Raw genomic sequence first — 26,649 nt, 5'->3', positions numbered from 1 at the left:
TGCTGCACTGCATCTTCTTGCCAGGAACCAGTTTCCAAACTTCTCAGCTCCTTCTGCTTCTGGTATAGGCCTCTGCTTTTGGTGCTCATGTACTCTGTAGCTGGCCTTGACATGGATCTGTCTGTTTTCCAGACAACTGCCCGTGTTTGCAAATGCTGAACAAGTGGTTTATGTGCCTCCACAGGGCAAAGCTACCACACATGCTGTGACACCAAGAGTGGTGTGGAATTTTGCTCCTGCCCTTAATTTTAACTCCAGGTGCATGTCCTATCCCTCTGTTGCTTCTATGGTGTAAAAATAACATGATGGATTTTTTAAAAAAATAATTCTGATGTTTATTTTTGTTGATCATGGGGAAGGCATGAATTGCTTTATACTAAAGGTATCCATATAGCATGAACCCAGTATTTTTGGGTTAACTTACAGATTACTTTTTGATCAAGAGTAATATTTAACATTAACGGTGGAGTAAAGGAGAGGCACAGTCAAAGTAAGAACACACATAGAAGTATTTGCAACTTAAGTAACTCAATCAAATCACCAGTTTGTTATGAAGAACTCAGTCTGCTACTCTTTTTTTATTGCTAGTAAGGTTGAGTACTGCTCTATAGCAAAACTCCACTAGTACATCAGACATTTTAAAGACAAGCAGGAAGCAAAATGAAACCCAGTCTAAATAAAGCTGCTTCCGATGCTTTTGAGTGTAAAAGTGAAATATATCAATGTTTGAGAAATTCCATACATTCAGCAGGTAAACAGAGAAAGGCTGGTTCAGCTTTCTGCTGCTCTTTCAGACTGATGGCCTAATGTTTATTCACAGTTCTTTATAAGGGATACATTATTAATCAGATTATACTAAGACCTCATCTTTGTTTTTATGTTAGAGTTCATTAAGTAGCAATTACAGCAGGATAATCAAGTCTTGGGGTTTTTTTTGTTAAGCACAGGTAGTGCAGTCTTCCACTCTCATGCATCTTAAACAGTAGTAAATGAATTTTAAAAAGAATCTAAATTCCCCAACTGAAACATCACAGCAGTTTTCTCAGAACACCACATCTATCTCCTGTAAATGTTCCGGATCAAGTTGCCAGAATGTTGATTTCATTAGAAAACCAAAATAGCAACAGTCAGTGAGAGTAAGCAGAGGAGTCTCACAGCTTGCAGATATTGGGAAATCCAGGGTCTTGAACTAGCCAGAGAGTATTTTTTGTGAGAAAACAGCCAGTCATTTTTCTAAAGCACATTTGCTTTGGTAACGTGTGGCTTGCATAGAACTTACCACATGTGGACCATAAAGCGTTTTATAAAAATTTCTGTTTAACTTAGTTTCAGGGAAAGAAAGTGGTTTTAGTTAAAAGGGGACCAACTTAACAGGAGATCAGGACCTTGGCTTTAAGGCAAGTGCCTGTTCTCAGGACCCAGAGTGTCTCCTGAGTAAATAATAGCATTAAGCATTAATAAATAATAGCATTAAGTACTCTTTCACTTGCATGTAGTTTTTCATGCCTAAATAGAATTTTTTGCTTTGCAGAAGTGCCAGCAAACTCTACCAACAGTATCTGAGGTAGGCAGTGAATGCCCTCTGTGCTGGTTGGTTTTTGTCCTCTGGGGGAGTTAGGGAGCATGGAGACAGCAGGGGCAGTCATTGTGGATTTCCCAGTTGCCAGTGATGTTGAAAAGGGTTGGGGCAGGGAAGAAATGAAGCACTCCCAGTCCTCCCATCCTCTGCAGGATATAACGAAATTCAGCCATTTCTAGGGTGAAGCAGTGCAGCTGCTCTAAAGCTTACCAGCAACCAACAAAACATCCCAGTTCACAGCAGGGAATAGAATGTATAATCAGTCAAAATGAATTTGCAGATGAATTCAGACAAACAGAATACAAGTTTATGAATTGGAATTGGATTCACACTTCTTCTCATCCAAAAATAGTTTGGAAACTTTAATGAGCACAAGGTGCCAGGATGTCTTTATGCTGGAAGCAGCCTGAGGGGTAGCACAGCTTCACCATCACTGTGGAGTGGGAGGTCAGCACTCAGCAGAAGGAAAAAGGGAGATTCACTGGCATGATCCATGTGCTCAGCAGTCCCTAATGGCCTCCCAGTGACCTCCTCGACTGGCCAGGACTCACCATGGTCCTGGGTGCTCTGATCCACAGCCTGAGTTACCTTGGTGAACAAAAACCCAACAAACCAGTCAGGAATTATTCTTCCTTTACTGTGGCCTGAGCTGACATTTGTGATAGTGGACAGTCCCTGTAGGAAGTATCTATTAACATGGGGTACGTAAAATATACAGCAATAAATGCATGGCCAGGATTTTAACATTCCTGTATTGTTTGTGCTGAATAACAAGGCCTGCAGACATCAGTCTGGTATTCTGAAAACCCTTGGATGTTTCATTCCCTATAGGGCAGTGTTTAAAGGGTGCACTCCAATAATATTTTCTAATTGCCTTTGAGACTGTTGAATCAAAATATCAGTATTCACTTCTGCTGTACCCTCTTTCAGGTTTCTACTGTGCTTAGCTTTTTATATTAGAAATGCAGCCAAGTCACAGCACTGATGTGTTTCTTCTGACAGTAGTGTTCTGATTTCTGAAATATTACATCTTTTCTTTTTCTTCATATAGCATTTTCTAATCTGACACATGATTTTTTGTGAGGAACATAATTCCTTCAAACTTTCATTGGTTTTTTTATACCAAAGTCCTTGCCTTCATTTTAATCAAATAATATTTTTAAATATAATTTCCATTTTTCTTGTAAAGCACTTTACACTGAGCTGTAAGCTGGTTTTCATAGACCTTAAATATACAGTAAGCAAAGCATTAAAGAAGATTTTAGTGAATATAGGCAAGCAAGATAAGAAAACAAAGTATATTTTTATGTCAATGGCTCTTGGGACCCTTCTGATGTGCAAAAGCAAACCTGTAGCTTGCGTGAAGGACATACAAATGAAATAAAAGAAGAAAACCAATTTCAACAAAAAGAAGCACCTTTTAAAATGTGTAATCCTTGGAGTTTTATGAACTATTCCTTGTGATGAAATAGTGTTTACTTTAAAGAACATACCAAATATTGCCTACATCTTCCCCTAGGGAAAGGTTTGTTCTGATTCTTCCTGGCACCTTGTAGCAATGCTGTATTTTAAGGACATGCAGTAACTGAACAGGTTAGGATAGGATTTAGGTTTCCTGGAATCACACACACATTGTCTAAATGGGCTGTGCTATGAGATTGAGACAGGAGATCTGCATGGTTTGCTCAACTGGGGCTTTTATAGATCTCCAGTAGTAATTTCCGGGAACGGTCCAATCTCAAATTATTTGAAAAATAATAATAACTAAAAACCAAATTTTATAATGGTCTCTGAAAGATTTGAGGTAGCCTTTTCTAGAGCCTGTATACTACTCCAAATTAGGTCTGAAATGTATGAAATCACATTGATTATCAGCAGCATTGCATAGGTACCACTACAGGATAAATTTTCCAACTTAATTAATTCTGTTAAGAAATGTAATTCAACCTACAAGTTCATCATCACTGACAATGATTGAGACCAAACCAGTCTGATTCTCAGATTTTATGGCACAGTTTAATTAAAATTATTTAATACAATTACTTAGAATAGTTTAGCAATCCTGCATTCTCATTTCATTGACATTCTCATGTGAAATTATATTCCAGATCTAAAACACACTTTAGTCTTTAATGATGTTTCCACGTTTCTGAAATTGAAAATCTTAAAATACTTTAAATGTTATAGGTGAAAACAGAAGATAAATCCTACTTGTAGTTCCAAACATGCAGACTTGACATGCTGCATGCCTTTTGTCTCAGTGTGCCAGGCTAAAGGACAACAGGAGCATCCTTGAAAAAAAGAGGCATCTGGATCCATTTCCAAAATGGGCCTGAATTAAGGGAGGAACTTCCAGTGCCATGGCTTCTCCTTGGTATCTTTTGCTGATCTCATGTTTCGGTTTCACTGGAGCTGATTTCTGGGAGGAGAAATCTGATAGTAAGGATTCAGTGGCCAAGTAAGTGCAGGGTTCCTCAGTGCTGAGTTATCCACAGCTGCTCACTGTTAATAGCTCAGAGAGAGACACAGCAGGACTGCTGGGACAGTGGCTGCCTGTCTCCCTGGCAAAATAGGGAATGTCCAAACTTAAACCGGTTATTTTCCTCAGTGGCGTGGTATTTCAGAAGAGCTTTTGCATAACTTTAATGTGTCTGTTATAACCAGGAAAAGAGATAAGGGTGAGGAGTGGAACTACAGCACAGCAATGATGAAAGGCATTAGTTTGCACCCTGCTTATGAAAGCGTCACTGATACCCTGCAGTATCAAAACCACAAAACCACATCCAGTTTAACCGATGCTTGTCACCTCAGGGATGACATTTTCCATTCTGATTAGACAGTTGGGAGAGATTTGAAAGCTTTTAGACTGCCCCTGACATATCCAATGTATTGGCTCTGATAACACATAGAAAACCAGCTTATATTATTCAGTGATCAATCTAGCTCTGGTTAGCAAGAATAAGACAGATCAAGCCCTGTTCTTGCCTGCTTTGTGTTGCTTGTTGAGGTTTCTAGTTAATCTTTCATCTAAAGGATGCCACCGTCTATCTTCATTATGACATCTGCTTCAAAGGCCCTGGGGGTTTTTTCAGAATATTTTTGTACAGCAATGAATGCTTTGGACAGTTTGTTTTGAGCTCACAGCCGTTACTGAGGTATAGCTCTAGGTAAAACTGTTGAGTACTTTCAGAAGATTTAATAAGGTTGTAGAACAAGGACAAGAAAGCCTCTGGAGCTTGAATTCCAGATGCACGTGAGTTACATAGCTGTTGTGGTGCGATTCTTGGGGCTGTCCTGTGCAGGGCCAGGAGATGGATTTTGATGATCCTTGTGGGTCCCTTCTAATTCAGGCTATTCTATGATTCTGTGATTTTTTGAGTGACTGCTTTTTTTCCAGTCTCTTTTTACTTTTAACACAATTATGTTTATTTGTGATAGGGAAGAAAAGTGACTTTACAAAGACATCTTCCTCATGTTACTTCCAATCTCTCTCATGTTACTCGCATGTTTCTACTTTGTTAATTAGAAAAACATTACCTATCCTGTAACCAAGGCAGCATTTTTAAATGCACTTGGACAGTAATTAAAACCAGAGTATGCAAACAGGTAAAGTACCTGCATCATATTTCACTGGAGATATTCAGGTGGTATAATTTTACATACAGATATGCAAAATATATATGTGTAAAATGTAGTTGTAAATATACATATATACACCTTCGACCAGGCAGCTGGCCACAGGATGAGAGGATACAGTCTTAAGCTGCTTTAGGGGGGGTTTAGGTAGGACATTAGGAAGAATTTCTCCCAGAATCGATAACCAGCCATTGGAATGGGCTGCCCGGGGAGGCGGTGCAGTCACCGTCCCTGGAGGCGTTTCAGGAAGGCCTGGACGTGGCACCGAGGGACATGGTTTAGTTGACGTGGTGGCGTTCGGTCATAGGTCGGACTCGACGACCTCAGAGGTCTTTTCCAACCTAACTGATTCCGTGATTCTGTTTTTCAAGCACATAACGAAGCAAAACAAGTGTCCCTTTAGTAACCGGGCTCCGTGTTCGGAGCGGGATGGATCCCCCGGGCCAGAGGAAGCTCCGTGGCAGCCTGACCGCCCCGGGCTGCCCTTCGCCCCCGCCGGGAGGGCACGGCCCGGCCGCGGGCGCGGCCTCGCTGCCCGCACTGCGCAGGCGCGGCCCGCGCCGGGCCGCCTCAGACGTGGCACTCGGGCGCGTGAGGGAGCGGGAGCGCGGCCGCAGGTAACGGTCCCAACCGGCGCCGCCGGCTGAGGGGACAGCGCGGGGACAGCGCGGGCGGCGCGGCGGGCGCGGGGCTGCGGCCGCCCTCAGCAGCGCCGAGCCCGGGGGCTGCGCCCAGCGGCGGAGCCCGGCCCCGGGCGGGCACAGGTACCGACTGCCGCGGGGCGGGTGGTGGCTCCGAGCGCCGGGCCGGACCTGTTGCGAGCTTGCGGTGGCTGAAAGCTCGTAGGCGATGGGGATAGAAAAGTTACGTGCATGCAAAGATGTAGTAAAGCTTGGCAGCGAACGGGGAAAAATGAGATTTTGCTTTCATAGCAGTGTGGTACCGGAAAAGAGCCCAGAAATAGGTGTGTGGCTGTGCTGCATGCGGTGTGTGCGTGCAGCGGTGTTCGCTCGGCGGGTGTGATAGAGGCGCGCACCCCGGCATGGGCACCGCACTGACCCTGCGAGGGAAGGGACGGCACCGCTGCCTGCACGACGTGCTGGGGAGAGCAGTGTCTCCCAACAAATACAAAGTGGATACTTCTCCTTCAGGGAGCCAAGGACTCGAGCCTGTTTTTGTTTCTGTTGTCCTACTTCTGTTTGCACATAGTTAGCTTTTACATATTCCCAACGACAGCAGAGCGGTGCATAGGTGGAGTGATCCTCTGAAAAAGTTGACAGCCTATTCGGTAATAGAGGTCAATTAAATTTTACAGCTGTTCTTCAGTGTTGGTGTTGTTCCCCAGGTTATGGGATACAAGGTAAACTAGTGTTGAGACAAGGAGAAAAAAAGTTTTCATGACCTTCTCTATGAACTCTTTTCATGGTGTGGTGGTGCCTCCACAACCCCACGGTATAATTTCTGAAATGCTCGTAATCCTTCAGGCAACCTTAAAGCACTCATTTGTGATAGTTGGTATATATACCTATCCTGAGAGGAGAATAAGTGTCCTTGGTGCTAAATAGAGTCTGGAACTGTGTTGAAGAACTTGTATTATTTCATCTGTGCTTAGAGCTTCTGTCTCACTTCAGCACAACCTCTCTGTGTTTATACTGTCTGTGGGAAGTTTGACGTGGCAAGATTTTTTTTTTTTCTTGTGTGTGTGTGAGTAAGCTGTTGAGGAAGTAATTTCCTCCGAATGCTCTTGCAGCTTAAGGTGCAGCTGGCTCTAAGTGAAAATCTCTTCCTTTACGTAGATATAAAGTGTGTGTAGTGTGTAGGTAATTTAGTGCTAATTTAGTGTCTTTTGGAACAACTAAAGCTCTTACTGCCGCGTCTTCTCTGATGGAGGTGGGGGAGGGAAGAAGGTGCAGCTGGCCTCAGCAAGCCTCTGATTAAACATTTTTCTTTCTTCTCCCTGTGCTTACCTTGTTAACCAATAAATAGCAGAAAACTCCATAGGATTAACTCCTGGGAGCAGTTAACCACTGCAACTGAGCAATCTTGTGCTGCAGCGTGGAATGTGGAGATGGCCAGGCCCTGTAACCAGCTCTGAGGAATTTCTTGTCTGATGTGGATGATCAGTAAAACTGTTGAGGTTTTTTTCTTCAGAAATGTCTGTTTAGTTTGGGAAGCCTAGGAATGGGCTTTCTGGTAGGGATAACTTTTCTACTGACATGTGCTAGTGCAGCATAAATTTATCTGTGTGTTCTTGGAGTTGTAATTTCAAGGTGCTTTTGTGTGTGCTTCTGAAACTCAAGTAGTGTTTTATTCTCATCCAGTTTCCATGTTTAAAAATGACTCCATGGCTTGAGTTTAAGAATGTGAAATACAGGTGGTTGAGAAAGCTATTTCAAAGGAACACCTAACACCTGAAATGCTAATTTATATTGTGTAGTTCTTTAGGATGACTGGCTTATGTGCTTGGGACTCTACAGGAGTAGTAAATGCTTGTTCAGGTTGGATCCTCAGCATTTCTCATAACAGTTTAATTTGGGCCTCAAGAAAGTGAAATTCTGTTATTGTTAATTTCAGTCTGCTATCAAAATGGAAGCTCTGACGTGAAAAAGAGGAATCTTGTTATCAAGGCTGCAGAGTGTGCAACTTGAATAACTTTTCAGATCCCTTGGTGGCAAGGGCTCTGTATCTGAAAACTAATCTGGTGAAATACAATCATATGGTTTGTCAATGCAGGATTCTTTAGATTTTTTGCTTCTAAAAATGATGGCAATTACCAGGACACTCTTTCCTGAAAGTTTTCTAAAATGTTACTCTGTCCTGTTAAACAAAATCTGACTCCAAGAAAGAAATTACATATCTTGTGAATGCTCTCATCATTAAAAAACTCTTTCTGAATTGCTGTCTATCAGACTTTGGGGGTTGCTTCTTTCATTTATTTAACAACAACAGGATCAAGATGTGAAACTTAGGGAGAAGATGTCTGATAAAAGCAAGGGCAGCATACAGTGCTGTTGAGGCCACACTGCCTCAGCTGTCCCTCGTGGGATGCCTTGTGCTCAGTTTTGGCACACTGGGGAGTTCTGCAGTAAAAAGGCTGCTCAGGCCTGGGTCAGTAATGCAGAAGACAACCAGAATTAGGAACTCTCCGTATCCTGTGCTTTATTCTCTGTTTCACCAGCATCAAAAGCAAGGAGTCTTCCCATCACTTGCTTGGAGTGGGGTTGATGCAGAAGGTTTGTAAAAGGTTTGGTGGAAAACTGGTGTTGTATTCCACACCTCCTGTAAAATAAGGTGTGCTAGCACAGGAGAAGTCGTTGTTAGGGGGAGTCTTCTGCTGCGGTCACTCTGCCTTTGCTGATTTCTCAGTGAGTTCTGTGTTCTTTGCCATGGCTGGTATTTGAGGAGCAGGAGTCACAGGGTATTTTCCATGTGTAGTTGAAGTCAAGACTCTCCCAGTAAAAAGAATAGTATGGGAATTTCCTTTGAGAGTTTTTTCCATCTGCACATCCATTGCTTACAGTTCTCTCTGTGAGCTTGGGATAGATGAATCCCATTTAAATGCAGCATGTGGTAATGCTGAGCAAAGTAAGCTATCGAGCAAAACCAATATTTGCCCCTGACTTAAGGTAATTTTTTGCCTTCAAATGTGTCTTTTATCTTTTTGGGGGGGAGAATACTATTCATAGCCTTTTAAAATGCAGACAGAGTGATGAATATGAGTGAATGTCATTTTCCTTTTTGCAGGTTGCTGTATAGGACACAATACTTGGAATGAGAAAATTGCCATTATGAGTCAACAAGGTTATGTTGCAGCTCCTCCATATTCCCAATCCCAGCCAGGAATAGGAGGCTTTGGACCACCCAGTTCTTCAATTCATTATGGACATTATGGGGACCCTAACTCTTCATACTCAGCACCTCAACCAGGTATTATTTTGGCTTAAAATTTGTTCTCAGACTCTACCTTTATATACTGGTGTTTTGCATCTCTTTCTACTGTGTGTAAATTTTACACTGATACTGCAACTGGAAACAGAAAAAAAGTTTTACCCAGTTACTCTAAAAAGACAGCAGGAGTTGTGTTCCTCTAATCAAATGCTGAATATAGTCAGAATTCTGATAGAAATGCTTCTGGTAATTGACTTATTGGAATACTTGGGGTAAATACTGGTTTTCATACCAGGTGATTTTTTTTTTTTGTGTGTTAGGCTAATTTAAAGGGAAATTAGTTCAAGAAATACAGTTTCTTGAAAGGTTGTTCATTCAGCATTGCTGTTTACATAAATCACAGTTTCTTCACAGTCACTATACTATGTCTGAATTAGGAACACTTTTCAGCACAGGAGAGCAGGTTCTACATATGGAAGCTCTTTTTGTTTTTACTTTAACAAGTTGTTTCAAGTTTTCATTCTTACCTTGGCCTCTGAAATCAAAGGGACCTCTTGTTTCTACCTTGAAATATAACTGGGTGACAGAGAATTAGCACTGCCCCAAACTGCTAATTGCTGTGTCTGTTTGTTCATTGTTTTTTTCTTACTATTCCTCTTGGGTTCTTTGCTGCAAAGTTATAAACTGCTGTTTGTTTGCTTTTTACTCTCTCTTAGTTTTTTGTATCTGCTTTTATAACTGAGCAGAAATCTGTGCTTTCCAACAGAATCACTGAGATTGGAAGGGACCTCTGGTCCAACACCTCTGCTTAAGCAGGGTGACCCAAACCTGTTATTCTTAATGCCAGAGCAGAGCTGCACACTTGCATTTCTTGCCCATCTTTTTCTTTTTACAGGGTTTTACATAAAAGTGCTTAATCTTTTGCAGGTGTGTCCAAATCAACTGTGCCTTTTGGATCTCCAGCTCCTGTTGGGCCTCCACCACCTGGTGCACAGCAATTGAGCCAGACCAGTTTCCAGAATGGCTCTGGTACACCAGGACAGCAGCCACACAGGTGACTGGAAAGGATCAACACCTGAGCTGTTTGACCTCTGTTACCTCTCTGTGAAGGAGGCAGGAATGGGAAGGGGAGAAAACAGGGACAGGTGAAAGCTGCAGAAAGAAATCTTTGCAAAAATGTTGTATGAGGGAATAGCCAAGCTTTATTACACAAGCTTTATTTTATTATTTGTGTTGCAGGTAAATATGAGTCAGTATTTGAGTCAATATGCAGCTCTTTTATTTAATTCTGTCAAATATTAGTTATTTTCCACATTTCCCAGGAATGGCAAAATTAGTTTGTGTACCCATAGCTCCTTCAGTTTTAGTCACCTTAGACACCGTTTAACAACATTCTTCTTGTATGGTTGAAATCTTCATCTCCTTCTGTGGTTTTTGTGTAGCTATTTCATTTTCTCTGTGGGAAGGAGGACCCAAAAAGACTGGTGATCAGTTCTTCAGGATGATGTACTCCTGCATAGGGAGGAGTGGTGGTTGTCCTGAAGATGACAAAACAGGGTGAATAGAGTCAGGTTGACATGACCTAGCTAGCAAAATACTGATTCTCTTCTGTAGCTTCCCATCATTGCCCTGACAGCGGCACATCTCCTGTTCTTCACCTGGTCTTGTTTTTTTCCAGAATTGCTCAGAGCTGCTGTTCTAGGCCAGGAAGTATCTAGACAAAAATTTCAAGTAAAGCGAGCTCTACTTCTCTTAAAATAGCTGGGCTCATCCTCAGTTTTACAAGGGAAAATCCATGTTGATTGTCTCTGGGACATAGCCTGGGATCTTATTTTACCAGAGTGAAATAGTCTGGTAGAAAATGCCTTTTTAAGCCATGTGTGTGTTACTGCTTTCTTTTCTTTGGTTATTTTTCTTGCATTCACATATTCCATATCTGATAGTCATGAAGTTTTTCTCTACCTGCATCTTCTTTTTTCCTCTACTACAGAGAACTCCTCAAGCATTCCTCACTTCCTTTTCTTCTCTTCACAGATTTTTCTCGTAACCTTCTTCATCCATCCCTGGTAGGGAGTCTTTCTTTATAAGCTTGGACAAGCCATGGGGTGCTGTGATATGTTCAGAAACTTGTGTTTCTTAATCTTCAGGCTTACAGTTACTACTGCTCTCACTTTGCCATACCATACTCACTCTGCTTTGTTTCTAACAAGTGTGCAAACAAACATGGACTGCCTGTTTTTATTAAACAAATGTGCAATCTCTGTGTCCTTTGTGTATTTCAATACAAGTGTACATTTTCTGAGCAGAACGTGGGCATACTCCATTAGGGTTTTGTCCTAATTAATTGTTTCAGCACCATCTTGAGGAGGTATGAGATCTTTGAGAGATGTAATTTTTTTGCATAACTGCACTGATTTTTTTCCTTTAGGTTTCAAGGCCCTTCACCTCCAACTAACACAGGACCTTCCTATCCTACCTACAGTCATCAATCCCAAGCAGCCTTTCCAAGTACTGCACCTGCTTCCTCTCCAGCACAGCTTGCTGACCAGCTCAACAGCATGCAGATAAATAGCTATGGTAATTGGTTTATCTGATTGACTTCTTCTCAGTTACAGCATTAAGACTATGATAATTAAAACTTACTGAAGTTCTGTATAAACAGAAAATGAGACCTTTGACCACCATCATTGGCTTAAGTTCTTAGCATTTTATCTCATCCAGTTCCTTAAATGAGTAGTATTGGGTTAATTCTCAATTGATGTTTGACAAACCTTCCATAAAATTCTGATACCCCAAAAGTTGTTTCTCAAAATACTCCGTGCATGTGTCAGTAACAGCCAAGGCATGAGCAATAATATGCAGACAGGGTTTAATTTTTCTCAACTTTTTACGGGTTCTCTAGTTACAAAACTATTTTCTTTTCTTGTCTAAACATTTTTGGGTTTTAATCTAAATTTATCTCCATTTATTTTGATGTTATACCATCTCAAACCTAGGCCATAAAGATGTGATCATGTGATGCTTCCATGTAAATGACTTCCAACAACGAATGCTGATATGTATTTAAATTATGCAAAATATATTATATAAACAATTTAAAAACAATTATATAAAATACAGTGTTCTCATGTTATGTACTGGGAGGCTTGAATTTTAAGTGCAAAGATTTTTTTTTAGTTAACATATGTGACGGAAGACGTATTTCAGTGTTTGTATATGAACACATTGTTCTTTTGCTTCAAACCTAATATTGGTTATTCTTCTAGCTCTCTTTAAAGTTGTGTTGTCTTTGGGGGAAAATCTGATTAAAAAATGCAGGTTTTGTAAAGTAATAAGTGTTTACAGATTGTAAGTCTCAAAAACCTCTCTTTCTAGAGTCTTCTTAATTCTAATTGAAATCTGGATCTTATAAACAACCAACAATTCCTTGCCAGTGTCTACAAAATAATTCCCACATGTTTCATCTTTTAGTATCAAGTGGGTCTATTTTCCATCAAACCTGTAATGGTGAAATACAAATAGCAGACTAACAAAAACATGCCACTTAAGAGAAATGGATTATTGAGCAAAAAGAATGTTGTTTCACATTCTGAAATGAAGTAGTATTTTGAAAGCTGAGTGACCTATGTGTGCTCTGGTGAAGAACTGTCCAACTCTGGCTTCTCTCACTCTTTCCCTATCTGCCCCAGCTGCAGGGTTTTATTGCAAGTAGAGCCCAAAGAAATAAAATGACCGAATCAGCTGAGGCCTAAACCACGATTTGTCATGTGGTCTGGCACACAGAGTCGCATAAGACAGCGCTGTCAGTGTGGGATCCAGTGTTGGTTGTATGCTATAGAAATGTACTGAGCAGAACCAGAGCACCTTGGACACAGGTTTGGGAGGTTTCCATTCCTGACTCACCTGCTGTCATCTCTTGCTCAGGTCCTGGCACTGCTCCAGGCTCTGGCATGTCTCCCGGGCACCCGGCGGCTTTCCAGGGCCCGCGGCTGCTGCCCCCAAGCCAGCAGCAGATGGGTTTGCCTCCTGCACCACAGCTGCCTCCTCCACCAGCAAACAGTGTCAATGGCCTTGGTGCTCAGCCAGCACTGCCTCCTGTGGCCAGGCAGGGTGGAGTCCCTGGGCCTGTCCCTCCAAATCCTAACTTGCAGCACCTTCCGGGACAGCCTCCAGGGCCTGGATATCATCCTCAGCAAGGTAGGGAAGGATGTTTGTTATGTGTTTGAAAACAAAGGTGCAGGAGCAATCACTGGTGGAACTGTGTCCATTCATGACTGAATCTTAGCTGACTGGGGAAAATGAAATATGAGTTCCCTTTCTGTAGAAGGGAAGGATGTGCATTGTCAGTCAGTACACTTGAGACAGGCTCTGCTTTTGCTCACAAGTTTAGCACTCTGTTGAGACTGTAACAAGAAAAAGGAGATTAATTAGGATCAGAATCAGAATTAGTAGTTAGTAATTGGTGAAGGCACACCCCACTACAGGAAGGTGTTTTTCTTACACTCTGTAAAGGTATAGGCTGCTTTCTGTCTTGTAGTAGTGTCATAAGCAGCTTTCAAAAATGCTTTGCTACAGCAGCAATGGATTGTAACTTAATACAAAAAGCCAACTAATGATATCAGTTTGCATTGACTGATGTTAGTGGAGAGATTGTCGCTGAGGTAATGGCCTGGCGTCAGTAGCTGTGGTAATCTCTACTAACTGTCCTACTTGACATAAACCTGAAAACTTTGGAGCCAAAGTTGTCACATCTGGTGTTGGTCTTGCTTTTTAAAAACACAAACTAAAGCCAAATTGAGCCACAGAAATCCAATTCTTTTAGTTGCTGAAAACAGAGGGGAAAGAGGAATTGCACTTAGCTGAGTAAGAATTAATTGCATGGCAGAAGTTGATGCTAAGCATTGATAGTGGAACTTAAATCCTTCAAATGAATTATCATTTGTAACTCTGCAGCAAACTATGGTCCTCAGATGGCAGCATCTCAGCTGTCCTATCCTGGTGCTTTTCCTGGTGGTCCAGCACAGCTCTCAGGCCCACCACAGAAGAAGCTTGATCCTGACTCTATTCCAAGCCCAGTAAGTAATGTGGCTCTAATTTTTTATAAATGTAACTTGCTGCTGCATTTAAAATAAAGCAATGACAAATGCTAAGATGGTGTTCATTTTAGCTGGTGGGGTTTTTTTTGCCAAACATACTTTGGCACTTAGATGTGACTTACATGGCTTGGTTCTCAACATACCTTCTAGTTCTTCCAATTTCTAATTAATGCAATTTTGTACTCTGTGCTGTCAGTTTTGGGTCAATTATTGTATGAAATTAGTTGGAGTAGTGAAGAGGCTTTATAACTTTATCTAACATGGGACACTCATACATGAATATGTCCCAAATAGTTTATAGGAAATACTTCACTAGGAATTCTCAACAGGATTCTTAATGAGACAGTGACCAGTACTGAAGAACTGCTTGTGTTCACTGCAGCTTATCACCTTTCCTTTTCACTCTGAAAAGTTTGAAGGCTTGAACTTAGTACCAGATACCAGAAGTAGGATTTGTACACAATACAGGTACATGAACTCTGGAAGTGCAGTCCTGGCAAGGCTGAGAAGTCATGTGCTCAGAAGCCACTTTGCCTTTTGATTTCAAGAGTTTCTCAGGCAACTGGAGTTATTTTCCTGAGCCATCATTTCAGTTGCTGCAGCCTTGTAAAGATTTCAGTAGCCTGGAATATTCCTGGTGCTTAAGCTTCATGCAGGCTGAAGAGGCTCAGCTGTTGAGCACGCACTGGTGGGACAGTGTCTCTTCTTAGGATGGTGCTAGAGAAAAGAAGGTTATGCTTGCATCCATCTTTGTGAAATAGTCTAATTGGTGTGCAGAGAAAGGGCTGGTCAGGCACAGGCAGCAGGCAGCACTTAACTTCTTTATTGGAAACAGCTGATGGAAATAGAAAGCAATAGTGTGCTAAACTCATGGAGAAAATGTTCTGGTGCCCACACTTGGAGTGGTTCTAGCAATCACCTGGGCAGGTCAGAAGGTCCTCAGAGAGTCAGAATTCTTGAAGCTTCAACCTAGAACTTGCTACTTTAAAAAAATGTTTTCACCACTGCACAGCAGGCTAGTCTGGGTGAAGGAATTTTACACTTCTCGCTGAGGCAAGTTTGCTGTACAGGAGAAACATTGTTGCAAAAGCCTCACACTGTTTGGTATGAAACTGTCTTGCTTCTTTAAATTTGGGTATTCTTTTGTCCTTCTAGAAGAGATTTTTTTTTTCTTTACCCAGTGATGAATTTGATGCAAACCCCCCGTAACTTTGGAAAAATACTTGTTGGTAATCCCTTAGGGGTTAATGTAACATCTCCAGTTGCCTTGTTAAAGGCAATTTTTAACTGAAAAGCACTGTGTAAAAAATCCCCTGAATCAAGTGTCTGTATAAATAACAAATGCCCTTAAGTCAATCATTCCTAGTGTTTCAGTGCAATGCTTTTTACAGTAGAGGGATAAAATGATCTTGTCTAATTAAAAAACAAAGGGCAGGGAGGGAAGGAGGTCTGGCATGAAAACATGGGCTGATGTCTTGTTTCAATTATGCACACAGTATAAACAGCCGTGACTGCAACAGCCATGTTAAAATAGGTTAAAAGGTTTGTTTAAGCCTTCCAGAGAGGATCAGAAGGTATGTTTAAAAGAAACATGATCTGGGTCAACGTCTGTAAAGGACAAAAAGCTAATTCAGAATGAGGAATAAGTATGACCATGTGTATTTCTGTTGTTATATTTACATTATATAATTATAGTAGTGTTGCCAGATAAATTTACTTCTTATCTGTAGCCATTGTTGATTTATATTTCTCTTATATATGTTAGAGGCTGATTTGTACCCTGACAACATCTATGAAAACTTGCATCTGGACTTTGTCAACAATTATTTCCAAGAACAATGATATATTTAGGTCAGTTAGCTGCAGAATACCGTGGCACATTGATCCTTTGCAGAGCTAAGTCTCAGAGTGGTTTGCTTTCTTGAGCCAGTGGACCTTTTTAGAGCAAAACCTTTTTCCTTCTAATGCAAGAGTTAGCTATAAGTATACAAGCCAGGGAGGCAGGGAAAAGTAATCAAGCAGAAGATCTAACAAGCTCTCTGAGGAATGTCTTGTATATTTAAATTGCAGTACAGAAAACTTTATTGATGAAAAAAAAATTATAGGCCCCAGACTATTTTCAGTGTGTTAGGAAATAGCTCTTGGACATTGATCAGTAGACTCCATGCAACTAATTTAGTTTTTCTTCTCTGTTTGCTTTCCAACAGAGGCTTCTGAAGTTGCCTAGCTATTATTAGAAGTTCATGTGCAGTGTAAAGGCACAATTCCATGAGGTACCAGCAGCAGTGGCAAAGCCAGTTTGAGAAGTTCCCTGTCTCATTCCTCTTGCCTCCCACAGCTGTTTGGCTGCACTCTAAACCCGGTTTCTGAGGAGAGAGGAGGAATGATGGTATCAGTGATTGGATTTCTGGTGTGGAACAAAATACAGCTTTACATAACTTTGATTATATCCTGAAAAGTGTCAGCATTAAACCTGAGTGAGGGATCATGCAGAAGTAACAGGGAGCAGCCTATGGGAAAGGAATTTGGGCAGCAAAGTCAGCTGCATAAATATTTCCTGACATTATATTGTAAATGGTTATAAAGGAGGCTTCAGCCAGAGTCTTTCTTTGTGTAGATCTTAGCCTGTTCCTGAGTGTAGCTGAATGCATGACTTACCTTCCTCATGCTGTTCTTGCTTCTTCCTCATCAGATCCAAGTGATTGAGAATGATAAGGCTGCCAGGGGAGGGCAGGTCTATGCCACAAACACGAGAGGACAGGTTCCTCCCCTCGTCACCACCAACTGTGTGATCCAGGACCAAGGTAACTGTCCTTGTTGCTGCTTTGGGAGTCTTCCAGGGGAAATCTAATATCATTTAATAAAAAAAGGTTAAATTCTCAAATTTCTCATCTGAAAATGATGGTATTTGCTCTAAATTGTACATTAAATTGCAAACTTCATTTGAACAGGAAATAAGGGGGGGAGGAGGGAAGTGGGAGCTGAGTTCTTACTCCTTGACTTAACACCTCCTCTACCCTTCCTGGCCTTTCAAAGAATATGAATAATTGAGACAACTTTCCTTTTTAACTTAAAATTTTTGAAGGTGTTACATTTCGAGTTAAAAATCCTTTCTGGATTATTCTGAAAATTTGAAAGGTGGACATTGGAAGAAGCAGTAAGACTAGACTAGCACTGTTACCTTTTAGGATATTAATTTCTATTCAAGTGATCAGTAATTCTATTCAAGTGTGCAAGCTGTCTAGTTGATGTACACTGGCCAAAGGAAAAATTTATCTGCCTTTGCTTCTGCCTGGAGCCTGGAGTTGCAATCTTCCACATGCTGCTCTTGACAGCAGGCTCAATATTTTAATACAGGTTAAACTGGTGGTCTTACTCAGCCCAACAGTAATTTATCAATGCTGAGATAACTTGAATAAAATGTACAAACACACTAAGATTTTTTGGCATTATCTGAGAATGGGATAAACCCATTCTGATGATCCAAGAAATTCCTTTCAACAAACTGAGCAGAGCTGCAGTTTGTTGGTTACAAAGGGAGCATCAGGAAGCTGATTCATGAACTCCTGTCTGTGCTCTTGCCTGCATCTCACAGCAGCTTCTCCTTGAGGGGCCTGTGCTGAGTGTCCTCTTGGAACTGTGGTGGTGACTTTGCACCCTGTATTTGCAATGTAGGTGAGCATGGTGATGTTAAGATAGACACAGTGTTTTCTGAATCAGAGGTAGCTCATGAGAGCAGTCTTAACAGTAGAGATCAGTCTGCCTCATCCCTTTATGTACAGTGTTGACATGTCCACTAGGATAGCATCCACATTTTCTTCTAAGATCCTAGATATGGGATGTTTCCAAGTAATCTCTACTGAGATTCTTCTTGCAAGTAATTGTTGGCTTATTCTTGTCATGTTTAAATCTCTGCTTTAAACTCAGGAAGAAGAGATTAAACAAGAGGGAGGGGCAGTGGGCTGGGATATAAGGAGGAAAGATGGGTAAAGCCTGCATGGGAGGAAAAGAAGGAATGTGTTGAATGTGGCACATGCACTTGTTGCTTTGTGTTCTGATTTTCCTGCTCGGCGCTGGGCAGAGCAGGTTCCTCCTGGCAGCCTCTCAGTGCTCTGTGGTGTTTGCAGGCCACGCCAGCCCCCGGTACCTGCGCTGCAGCACCTACTGCTTCCCGCTGACAGCAGACATGGCCAGGCAGGCCCGCATCCCCCTGGCGGCCGTCATCCAGCCCTTCGCGGCTGTGCCCCCGAACGAGGTACGGAGCGCTGGGCTCGCTCCTCGGGCCACGGGGTTGGTGGGGAGGGTGTTTTAGCCACACTGGGAATTGCTACGACCAATTCGTAAAGAGGCGGCAGAACACTGAGGTGTGCTTGGGTCATGGTGTAACTTCAAAGGACAGAAGTTTTCATTTGGAAAAGGTACAGTAGTGATGACTCCCCTGGATTCCTGGTGTTTCCCCAGCTGCCTCTTGTTCATGCCACCTTTGTCAGTTCCATTACTCTGCTGGAACTCCGTAGTTTTAGGCAAAGGTATTAAAAGAGGATGACCACAAACTGCATGAAGTTAATTTTAAGGTGTGGAGAGCTAGATTTGAAGAAACAACATTTTTCCGTTGAGGTCTTTACAAAATAATTTAATTTCACGATAGACCAAGAAGATAATTGGGTTTTCTACTTGGATGAGCTGAGTCATAGAAAGAAGACAAACGTAACCAGCCATTTTTAGCACTCATTTGAAGGCACTAACCTTTTCTCACATAACCATCTCTAATGACCCTCCATATTCAAAACATTTCCCTAGTTCTTCTGCAGATCTGTTCTGCAGTATTCTCTGGTCTTAAAGCAATTACCCAGGTTTCCTGGCACCCCAGAGGATTCTATCAGTGGCAGGGATAAATCCATTTTTCTACTGCAGCATTTAGCTACATCATCTGTGGGATTATCTTGCTTGCTTCTAAATTCTTCAGCTTCCAGATTCTGCAAGGTCTGCAGAATGCATTTCCTTTTCACGTCTTATATTGATTTACTCCAGAGTGCTGTGTCATGGGGGAAAAAGCAGGGATTTCATCAAAGTTGTAGTATGTGATTGTGTCTTCAAAAACTCCTCATAAACTCCCTGCAGAGGAAAGCCTTATTAAAATTGCTAAGACATTCAGTGCTTGGTTTTGCAGTCTGATTTTTCTTTAACTGATTTTTCTTTAACTATAAATTCTTGGTAGGTTTTTTTTCAATATATGTTGGAAAAAAGCAGATGTTGCTCTTTATCAGGATGGATAACTTCCAATCCAGCAGACCTCTGCAGTTTGAGTTGAGAGTATTATTTCAGCAGGGTAGATTGCAGTTATCTTCTCTGTGGTCCACAGGGAAATAGGATGTATTACTGATGGCTCTGCAGATACCAAGTCTCACCATTTGTCTGCTAGACAGCAACTTCGGGTTTCATTCCAGTTCTTGAGGGAAATGTGCACCCTTGGCTTGTTGCCACCCCCCTGCATTTTCTCCTAGATCAATCTCCTGCTGCTGCTTCTCCACGCCTTCACTTTATCAGGCACCCTTTGCTCTTTACCACCCTTGATCCCAGTTTCTGTGCCCAAGTGGCACTTAAAAAATCCATTTTCACATTGGCTCTTCATTTGTGCATCTTGCACTCAGAGTCTGCCTCTAGTCCTTTACATTTCCCACACATGGCTTCCTTGTCTCCTGCATTGTGTTTGGACAGGGTGATCAATGAGTTGCTAAAATCTAAATCTCTTCTGCATACATCAATTTGCAGTATGTCCAAACATTTGTCCTTGGCCAAGTTCAGGGGGGTTTTCCTGGGGTTGCCAAGAAGATATGCTCAGTGACCCACCCGTTGTGAGGTGTGAGTGCTCTTGAGCTGTTGCAAAGGTCTCTGGGGCTCATTAATCTGGAAGGAGCAGTGTGTTTTTCCCTAGCCTCTCCTTTGGAGGAGCCTGAAAAATGGCTCTCAAAATTGGCAAAAGCCCAGTGTGGAAAATTCTAGTCAGAACAATTCTAGCTTGGTAAAATTGTAAGAACTAAGGAGATAGTGTTGGAGTGGGAAGAGCTGGGCAGTCTTAGCTGAGGCAGTTTTTCCATGGCTTGCGTATGCCCTTTGTCTTCACTGCTGCTGCCAAAATGAGATCTTACTCTTAAGATATCCTAATAAAAATGGTCTTCCATATGGGATTTATAACTACTTTAATTTTGAAAAGCCACTTAATTTGAAAGACCTGGGCTTTTTATAGAGGTAAAATAGATTCAGGGGCTTATTTGTGTTTCTGAACTTCCTAGTATGGTGTGTTCTGCCTGAAACTGCTGACTGCAAGGCACAGCAAGTTCTTTGTTTCAGAACATCCACCCTATTTTAGAGATAGTGCCTCTTAACAGTGTCTACAGGTGTTGCTCATCACGTGCTGTTGGGTTATAAGGTGAAAATATGTCTTATTTTCTTTATTTCTCGATAAAAAAGCATGTTTTACACAATAACTGCAGCAAAATTTAGTTAAGAACCAAGAGAAATAGCTAAGTCTTCTGGCAGTAGCAGAATTAGGAATGTGTATGAAAGGGAGAGCCCAGTTGTACAGATCTTAACTCTCTTTCTTAATTGAACACTGTCACCGTTCGGGTGGATGACTTGTAAATGTAATGGATTTTGTTTTTAGAAAATAAGCTGTCAGTTGCCTTCATGGAGACAGTAACTCAGCTGGAAATTGAGTTCTGGGGATTTGCTTCCTTTCACTAAGGATACAAGAGGAGATAGAGATAAAAGATCCTGGGAGCTTTCAACTAAAAGGTTTCGATCTGGGTACTCAACAGTGTTCTCACACTTTCAGTTGGAAGGTTTTCCAAAGGGGAAAAGGTAATTTGGGATTTTAAAAAGTCTGAAAGGCAGATTTAAGTTCATTATTCACTGTGGGTTCTTTTTGGCCAAGTGGAATGTCTACACAGAGGGACTGGTGTCCTGCCTCCAAAAGTGAAGTGGGAATATTAACATGAGAGTGCATTATTTTTTTAAAATTTATTTTAGCTAAGATCTGATAAGAAATTGTCAGGAACAGAAAATTGTCCAAAAAATGAACAGGGATGTCTTTTTAAGAGGTGTACACCAGTTATCTCCATTTCTAGTAAGGAATAGGATACAAGGAATAGGATACAAGTTAATCTCTGTAGGAGAAAATAAGAGCAGAAAATGAAATCATAATGTTGGTAGATAAGGATGTTAAATGAAAGGATGTCATGCATGTCTTTGAATAAATGTAATCCCCCAAACAAACAAATCTCCCCTGCAGTGAGAAAGAAAAAAATGAAAAATGTAACCTGGTAAGGCTGCACAATGAAAGCGTTGTGGAGAAGCCATAATTAAAATTGAGACAGTAACAGGACACACTGAGGAAAAGGTCACAAATGAAGCTTTACTTCAGAAATGTGAAATTACGCATGAGAGTGAATTTAAGGCATTAGTGGAGACCACTGGGTAAAGAAGGTTGTAGGGTTGTGTTTGATACCCCAAGAACAGGTGAGGCAGCAGCACTTGGCATGCAGGCACTGAGCCTCAGAAGGGCAAGTGAAAGGGATTTATTCAGAAAAACCCTCAAGCTGAAAGTTAGTGGGGGAAAATCCATGGAGGGCACAGAGTCTGTTAGAGGTTGCTACAAAAAGCCTGCAGCCAATCTAGAAAATCATGAACTAGTGAACATTGCATGTGCACTATTTATCACTGGAAACAAAGGCTGTTGAAACATTCATGCCTTCCCTCCTCTGCCAGGGTCTTAAAAGCACTACAAATTTCACAGTCCTATCTTTCCAAGTCCATATTTATTATTTCTCAAAAGTAACAGTTCATTTCAAATCATCCTGATTTGGATGATCTATGGAAAGTATTTGTTTGTTATAGATTGAGAGTACAGTATCATTGTTTGACAGAACTTATTTTTAGTCCACCAGTGCTTTAGCAACAGTCCATAAAAATAAACTAACTCTCACAGTTATCATCCTAGACCAAGCCCTGCATGAATTTGTTTTGGAGATGGATGAATATTTCCACAGCCTGAATAAACCATGTGATCTTGATTTAGCATTAATACTACTTGATATCAAAAGTTAGTTAAAAGAGTACTTCATGTTGTAAAATCCAAAATAAACAATTCAAAATACTTAGCTCTAGCTTTAGTTATTTGCCTTCTTTGCTTCTTAGTAATTTTGTGTCATTGTTCTCTGCCATGTTCTTTCTTATTTATTTAAATTTATTAGCTTTTAGAAATATTTATTGGTGGGAATCTAATATATCACTTCCATTTTCTCCTCAGTTAATTAATTAGTTAAGAGAATGGAATTGCTTCTCAGAAATGCTGGTTCATGAGCTAAAAGCCATTTTACCTTTTCAGAACTTGTCAGAATAGTGAAATTTGATGAGGCTCAGTGCAGCTAAGCTGTTTGGAAAGCTGTGATTTTTACAGAGATGATAGGATGGGTTCCTAGATGGAGCTGTAAGGTCGGCAGCAGCTAAAAATTGAGTAAGGTGGATAACTCAAAATATGATTGGACTCTGTGGGACCCAGGTCCTGTTGTCCCTGATTTCACAGCTAGTGAGCAGGTCAGGCAGGCTGTGGCTGCAGTTTGAAGCACAGGTTTGCACAGATACACACATTCATGAGCAGCTCTGTGCTTGTGCAGAACTTGGATTTGAGGAGAGTGAGGAATGCTTAGTCTGCAAGATGAAATTATTCCACCCAAACATCCTGCTGAGGGCTCCTTTCTATTAGGAATGTGTTAATAAGCTGGCTCTGAGGAGCAGAGGTTCTTGCTGATAACACCTATGCACTGTAAAAAGCCATCATTTGGGTTTTACCCTTTGATTTGTGTCTTCTGTTTGGTTACTGATTCACAGGAGGCTGTTACTGCTTAGAGCATGGGAGCTTGGCTAATTTAAGAGCTTTTAAGGAGGGATTCTGTTGAAAGGTTCTTCCTTCAAAAGGGTTACATTATATCAACCGGGTCATGCTTATCTGCATGGTGGCTGGCTTGACACAAATGAGGACATGTCTGTCATGACTCCCCTCCACAAGAGCAGAGTTAGACAGTAAAATTGTCCATAATGCTAGTAAGATGATAGTTCTAAGGAAATTGAAGAAAAGAGCTGCTGTTGACACTTCTGTCCTGTTGTCACTATGGATTATTTTGCATGTTCTGGTGTCTGGATTGTCCACGATCCAGCAGGGAATGATTTTGTCAGTGTCTTTGGGTTGTTGTGTTTGTTCTAAAACATGGTGGGAGTAGAAGCCCTGCATATGGGAGGTACTTAATACATGTTGCTGCACACCATGCTGTGTGAGCCTATACACAGATTTTCCAGGTATTAAAGTAAAACCATTTCCAATGAATCCTTCTTGGTGGTCTTGTTTGGGAGAGGACTGAGACTTCGGGCTCATAGTTTTGAGTCTGGCTGGGGCAGGACCATCTTTGTTGCTGTGTCAAAGCTGTTGTATTTCATTTTTTTCAGCTGACTAGTAGCAGGTTAATGTTTGGGGTTTTGCTAAGCTCCTCTGAGGTGCCAGATTCATGGTGTGGAGGGCCCAGAACTTGCAAGCACTTGCAGGTGCTTCACCCAGGAAGTGTTACACAAGTGTTATCCCCCTCCGGAGATCAGTGCCTGTAAGCTTGGTTTCACAATGCCTAATTTAGAGGTGCATAAATCCTGTGTTAGATGAGGCTTTCTTTATGGAGTATGCCCTGTGCTAGTGTGCACTTGGTAGTAAATCATTTGGAATTGGATTGCTTCCCAAGACTTCATCATCAAGGGGCAAGTTTTTTGTTAGCCTGTAACTAGAATGAGCATTCAGAGGCAGGTTTAGCAATGGCTTTTGCATTAGCTTTTGCAATGGCTTTTGCAGCAGAGCTTCTTCTAATTGAAGCAAATTTTCTCATTTACTTTCTTCTGTCTTTTGGTTTTTAGTGTACATTGAAAAATAGTCCTAAAATGTAAGTCCTAAAATGTACCCTTGAAAATACTTCTGTGGTATGTTGGTCCCTGCATCACTGGTGTTAGGGTAAGGATGTAATTCTGATAGAGATGAGAGCAGTGACCTGAAAATGTGACATGTATATAAATTTTATTTGTGTTCTAATCAGAGTTCCTGACTGATTTTATACAAATCTGAAATTTAAACCAAGAAGAAGCCTTTATAAGGGTGATGTAATACAGTTTCTGGTAAGTCAGAGACTCTGACTGTCCTTCAGAATTGTAATGGCAGAAGAAAAGTGTAACTCTACAGCAGTACATATAAAAGGGAAATAAAAAGTAATAGTTATATCCATTTAATTAACTGGCCAATACTACTGATAATTTGTTTTGCCAACAAAAATGACGCTCAAGTTAAAAATCACTTGGGCTATTGATCTATTCCTTGAAAACTTCATAGAGTCAGAACACACTGGTATTGAGTAAGTTCCAGAGGAAAGGTTTCTATTTTGCTTTTTAAACTGGAGTTCTTCTTGCATATTTTATCTATCTATGCATATTATGCAATGTTGAATTTTGGATGTCACCATGTGAGGTGTGTTATTACATGGAAGTTGTGTGCTTGCTAAATAGAGGCACAGATCATCTCCTCAGGAGGGCAACTCTGTGTCCTTCACAGGATTGCTTTCCTCCTCTCCTGGTTGAACCCCAGGCAGTTCACTCCCCCACCAGTGGGGCCAGGGAGAGAATGGGAAGGGTAGAAGCTGGAAAACTCATGCCTTGACACAAAGATTAATAGGGAAAGCAAAAGCCACAAGTGCCAGCAAATCAAATCAAGGAATTTGTTCACACTTCCCATGGGCAGCCAGGTGTTGAGCCATCCCCAAGAGAGCAGGGCCCCCTCACAGTAATGGTGCCTTGGGAAGACAAACTCCATCATTCCAAGTGTCCCTTTTCCTCCTTGTTCCCCCCATTGCTCCTTGTTCCCCTTTTACTTACTGACCATGAGGTCTGGAATATTCCTCTGGTCAGCAGGGTCAGCTCTCCTGGCTGTCTCCCCTCTCAGTCTGCTCCCAGTGTGGCGCTGTGGAAAGCAGGAAAGGCCTTGGCTCTGGGTGAGCCCTGCTCAGCAGGAACAGAGCCATCTCTGTATTCTCCTGTGTTCAGCACATATCCAAAACACAGCTCCATTCCAGGCACTGTGAGGAAAAGGAACTGTAACTGAAACTGAACTGTAACTGAAAAGTAACTGTGCCCAGCCCAAAGCAGCACACTGCTGTAACTCAGTTCCACCCAGTTGTGACACTCAGCTGTGCTAATGAAAGAGAGAAGGGTGGTTGCAAGTCACAAACAAATATTATTAATGTTTCAAGGGTCTGGACTCTGCTTGAAGCATCCCAGCTATTGTAGTAGCAAATATATTCATGAAAGAGAGACAGAATGGGAACATTGTGACCTGATGTGGTATTTGTGAAGTAACAGTTAGTTTTACTATTGACCTTCAAAACCACCATCCTAGAAAGGACTTGACTTTTTTATAAAGGGCATTAAGCTCATCCCAAATGTCCTTGCTACAGTGGTGAAATTTAGTGCTGTTTTTTGTTCACATAGTAAAAATTCTCCTTGTACTTTCTAAGTTCTCCTGTGGCAATTGGCTAGCTCTAGTTGGCTTGGGAATGCAGCATGATGCTTCAACTATGCTCACTTCTTTCTGATCTCTGTGGAAATAAATTAATTAGCCTTGGAAATATGTTCACTAATAAATATTGTCCAGGAAAGGCTGCACATAAGCAGAGCTGTTCTTTCCATCTCTAATTAAATACTCCTAAACATTTATATGCTTTTTTTCCTAATTAAAGTTTCTTTCTTTAATATATTTGGCTGTGCAGAAATGGGAACCATACAGTTCCTATTGTGAAAGTTCTCAGGAATGCAAACATGAATAGTCAGTTTAAAAAGTCACAGTAATGTCCTCTAACAAAAGAGAAACAGCCTTGGTTTTGAGAAGGAGGAAAACCTTCCACTCATTAGATTCTCATGCATGGTCTCAGCTCAGCAATTGCTTTTCTCTCATATGCTGATGAAATCCATTATGTCTATGGATACACATCTGCCTCTCCACCTGTGTGTGTATAAAAAGGAAAAATTCCCAACACCTGATTGGTCCCTAAAGTTGCTGATAGCCCAGCAGGCCATAATGGATCTGAAATCCAATGTGGAGTTTTGGTTTTGTTGTTGCTGTGAAGACATGAACAACATTGATAATGTTCTGGCACAGGATTTCCTCTAGGAGAGTGCTGCATCAGAGGTCACTATAGCACACTTTGATTCATGTATAAACTGAAATAGCTCTTCTGTAAACCTAGAGCTGCATGTTCCATGAGCACTGTTTGGAGTGTTGCTTTATTGCCTGTCCTAAGGATGTAGAAATGGTCACAGCTTTGTATGCATTAAATGGTCTTGGACTTTTTAAAATAGAATTGATGTGCC

General features: G+C 41.3%; 1 protein-coding gene across 2 annotated transcripts in view; it reads left to right on the top strand.

Annotated features, from left to right (window-relative positions):
- The first annotated feature begins 5,764 nt into the window (after positions 1–5,764).
- The window catches only part of SEC24D (SEC24 homolog D, COPII component), a 42,547-nt gene continuing 21,662 nt past the window's right edge, over positions 5,765–26,649 (top strand). Inside the window, exons 1-8 of one of the 2 annotated variants that reach the window (XM_054632798.2) lie at positions 5,765–5,832; positions 8,960–9,142; positions 10,031–10,157; positions 11,532–11,680; positions 13,028–13,300; positions 14,057–14,178; positions 16,892–17,003; positions 18,327–18,454. In XM_054632798.2, the coding sequence (XP_054488773.2) occupies positions 9,004–9,142; positions 10,031–10,157; positions 11,532–11,680; positions 13,028–13,300; positions 14,057–14,178; positions 16,892–17,003; positions 18,327–18,454 (1,050 nt within the window). In that variant the 5' untranslated portion in view covers positions 5,765–5,832; positions 8,960–9,003. The other variant, XM_077176719.1, reaches the window with a different exon arrangement.

This window comes from Agelaius phoeniceus, chromosome 4, assembly GCF_051311805.1.
Source record: "Agelaius phoeniceus isolate bAgePho1 chromosome 4, bAgePho1.hap1, whole genome shotgun sequence".
Taxonomy (NCBI): domain Eukaryota; kingdom Metazoa; phylum Chordata; class Aves; order Passeriformes; family Icteridae; genus Agelaius; species Agelaius phoeniceus.
Note: the sequence above shows the minus strand (reverse complement) of the source record. Positions and strands in the feature narration are given on the sequence as shown.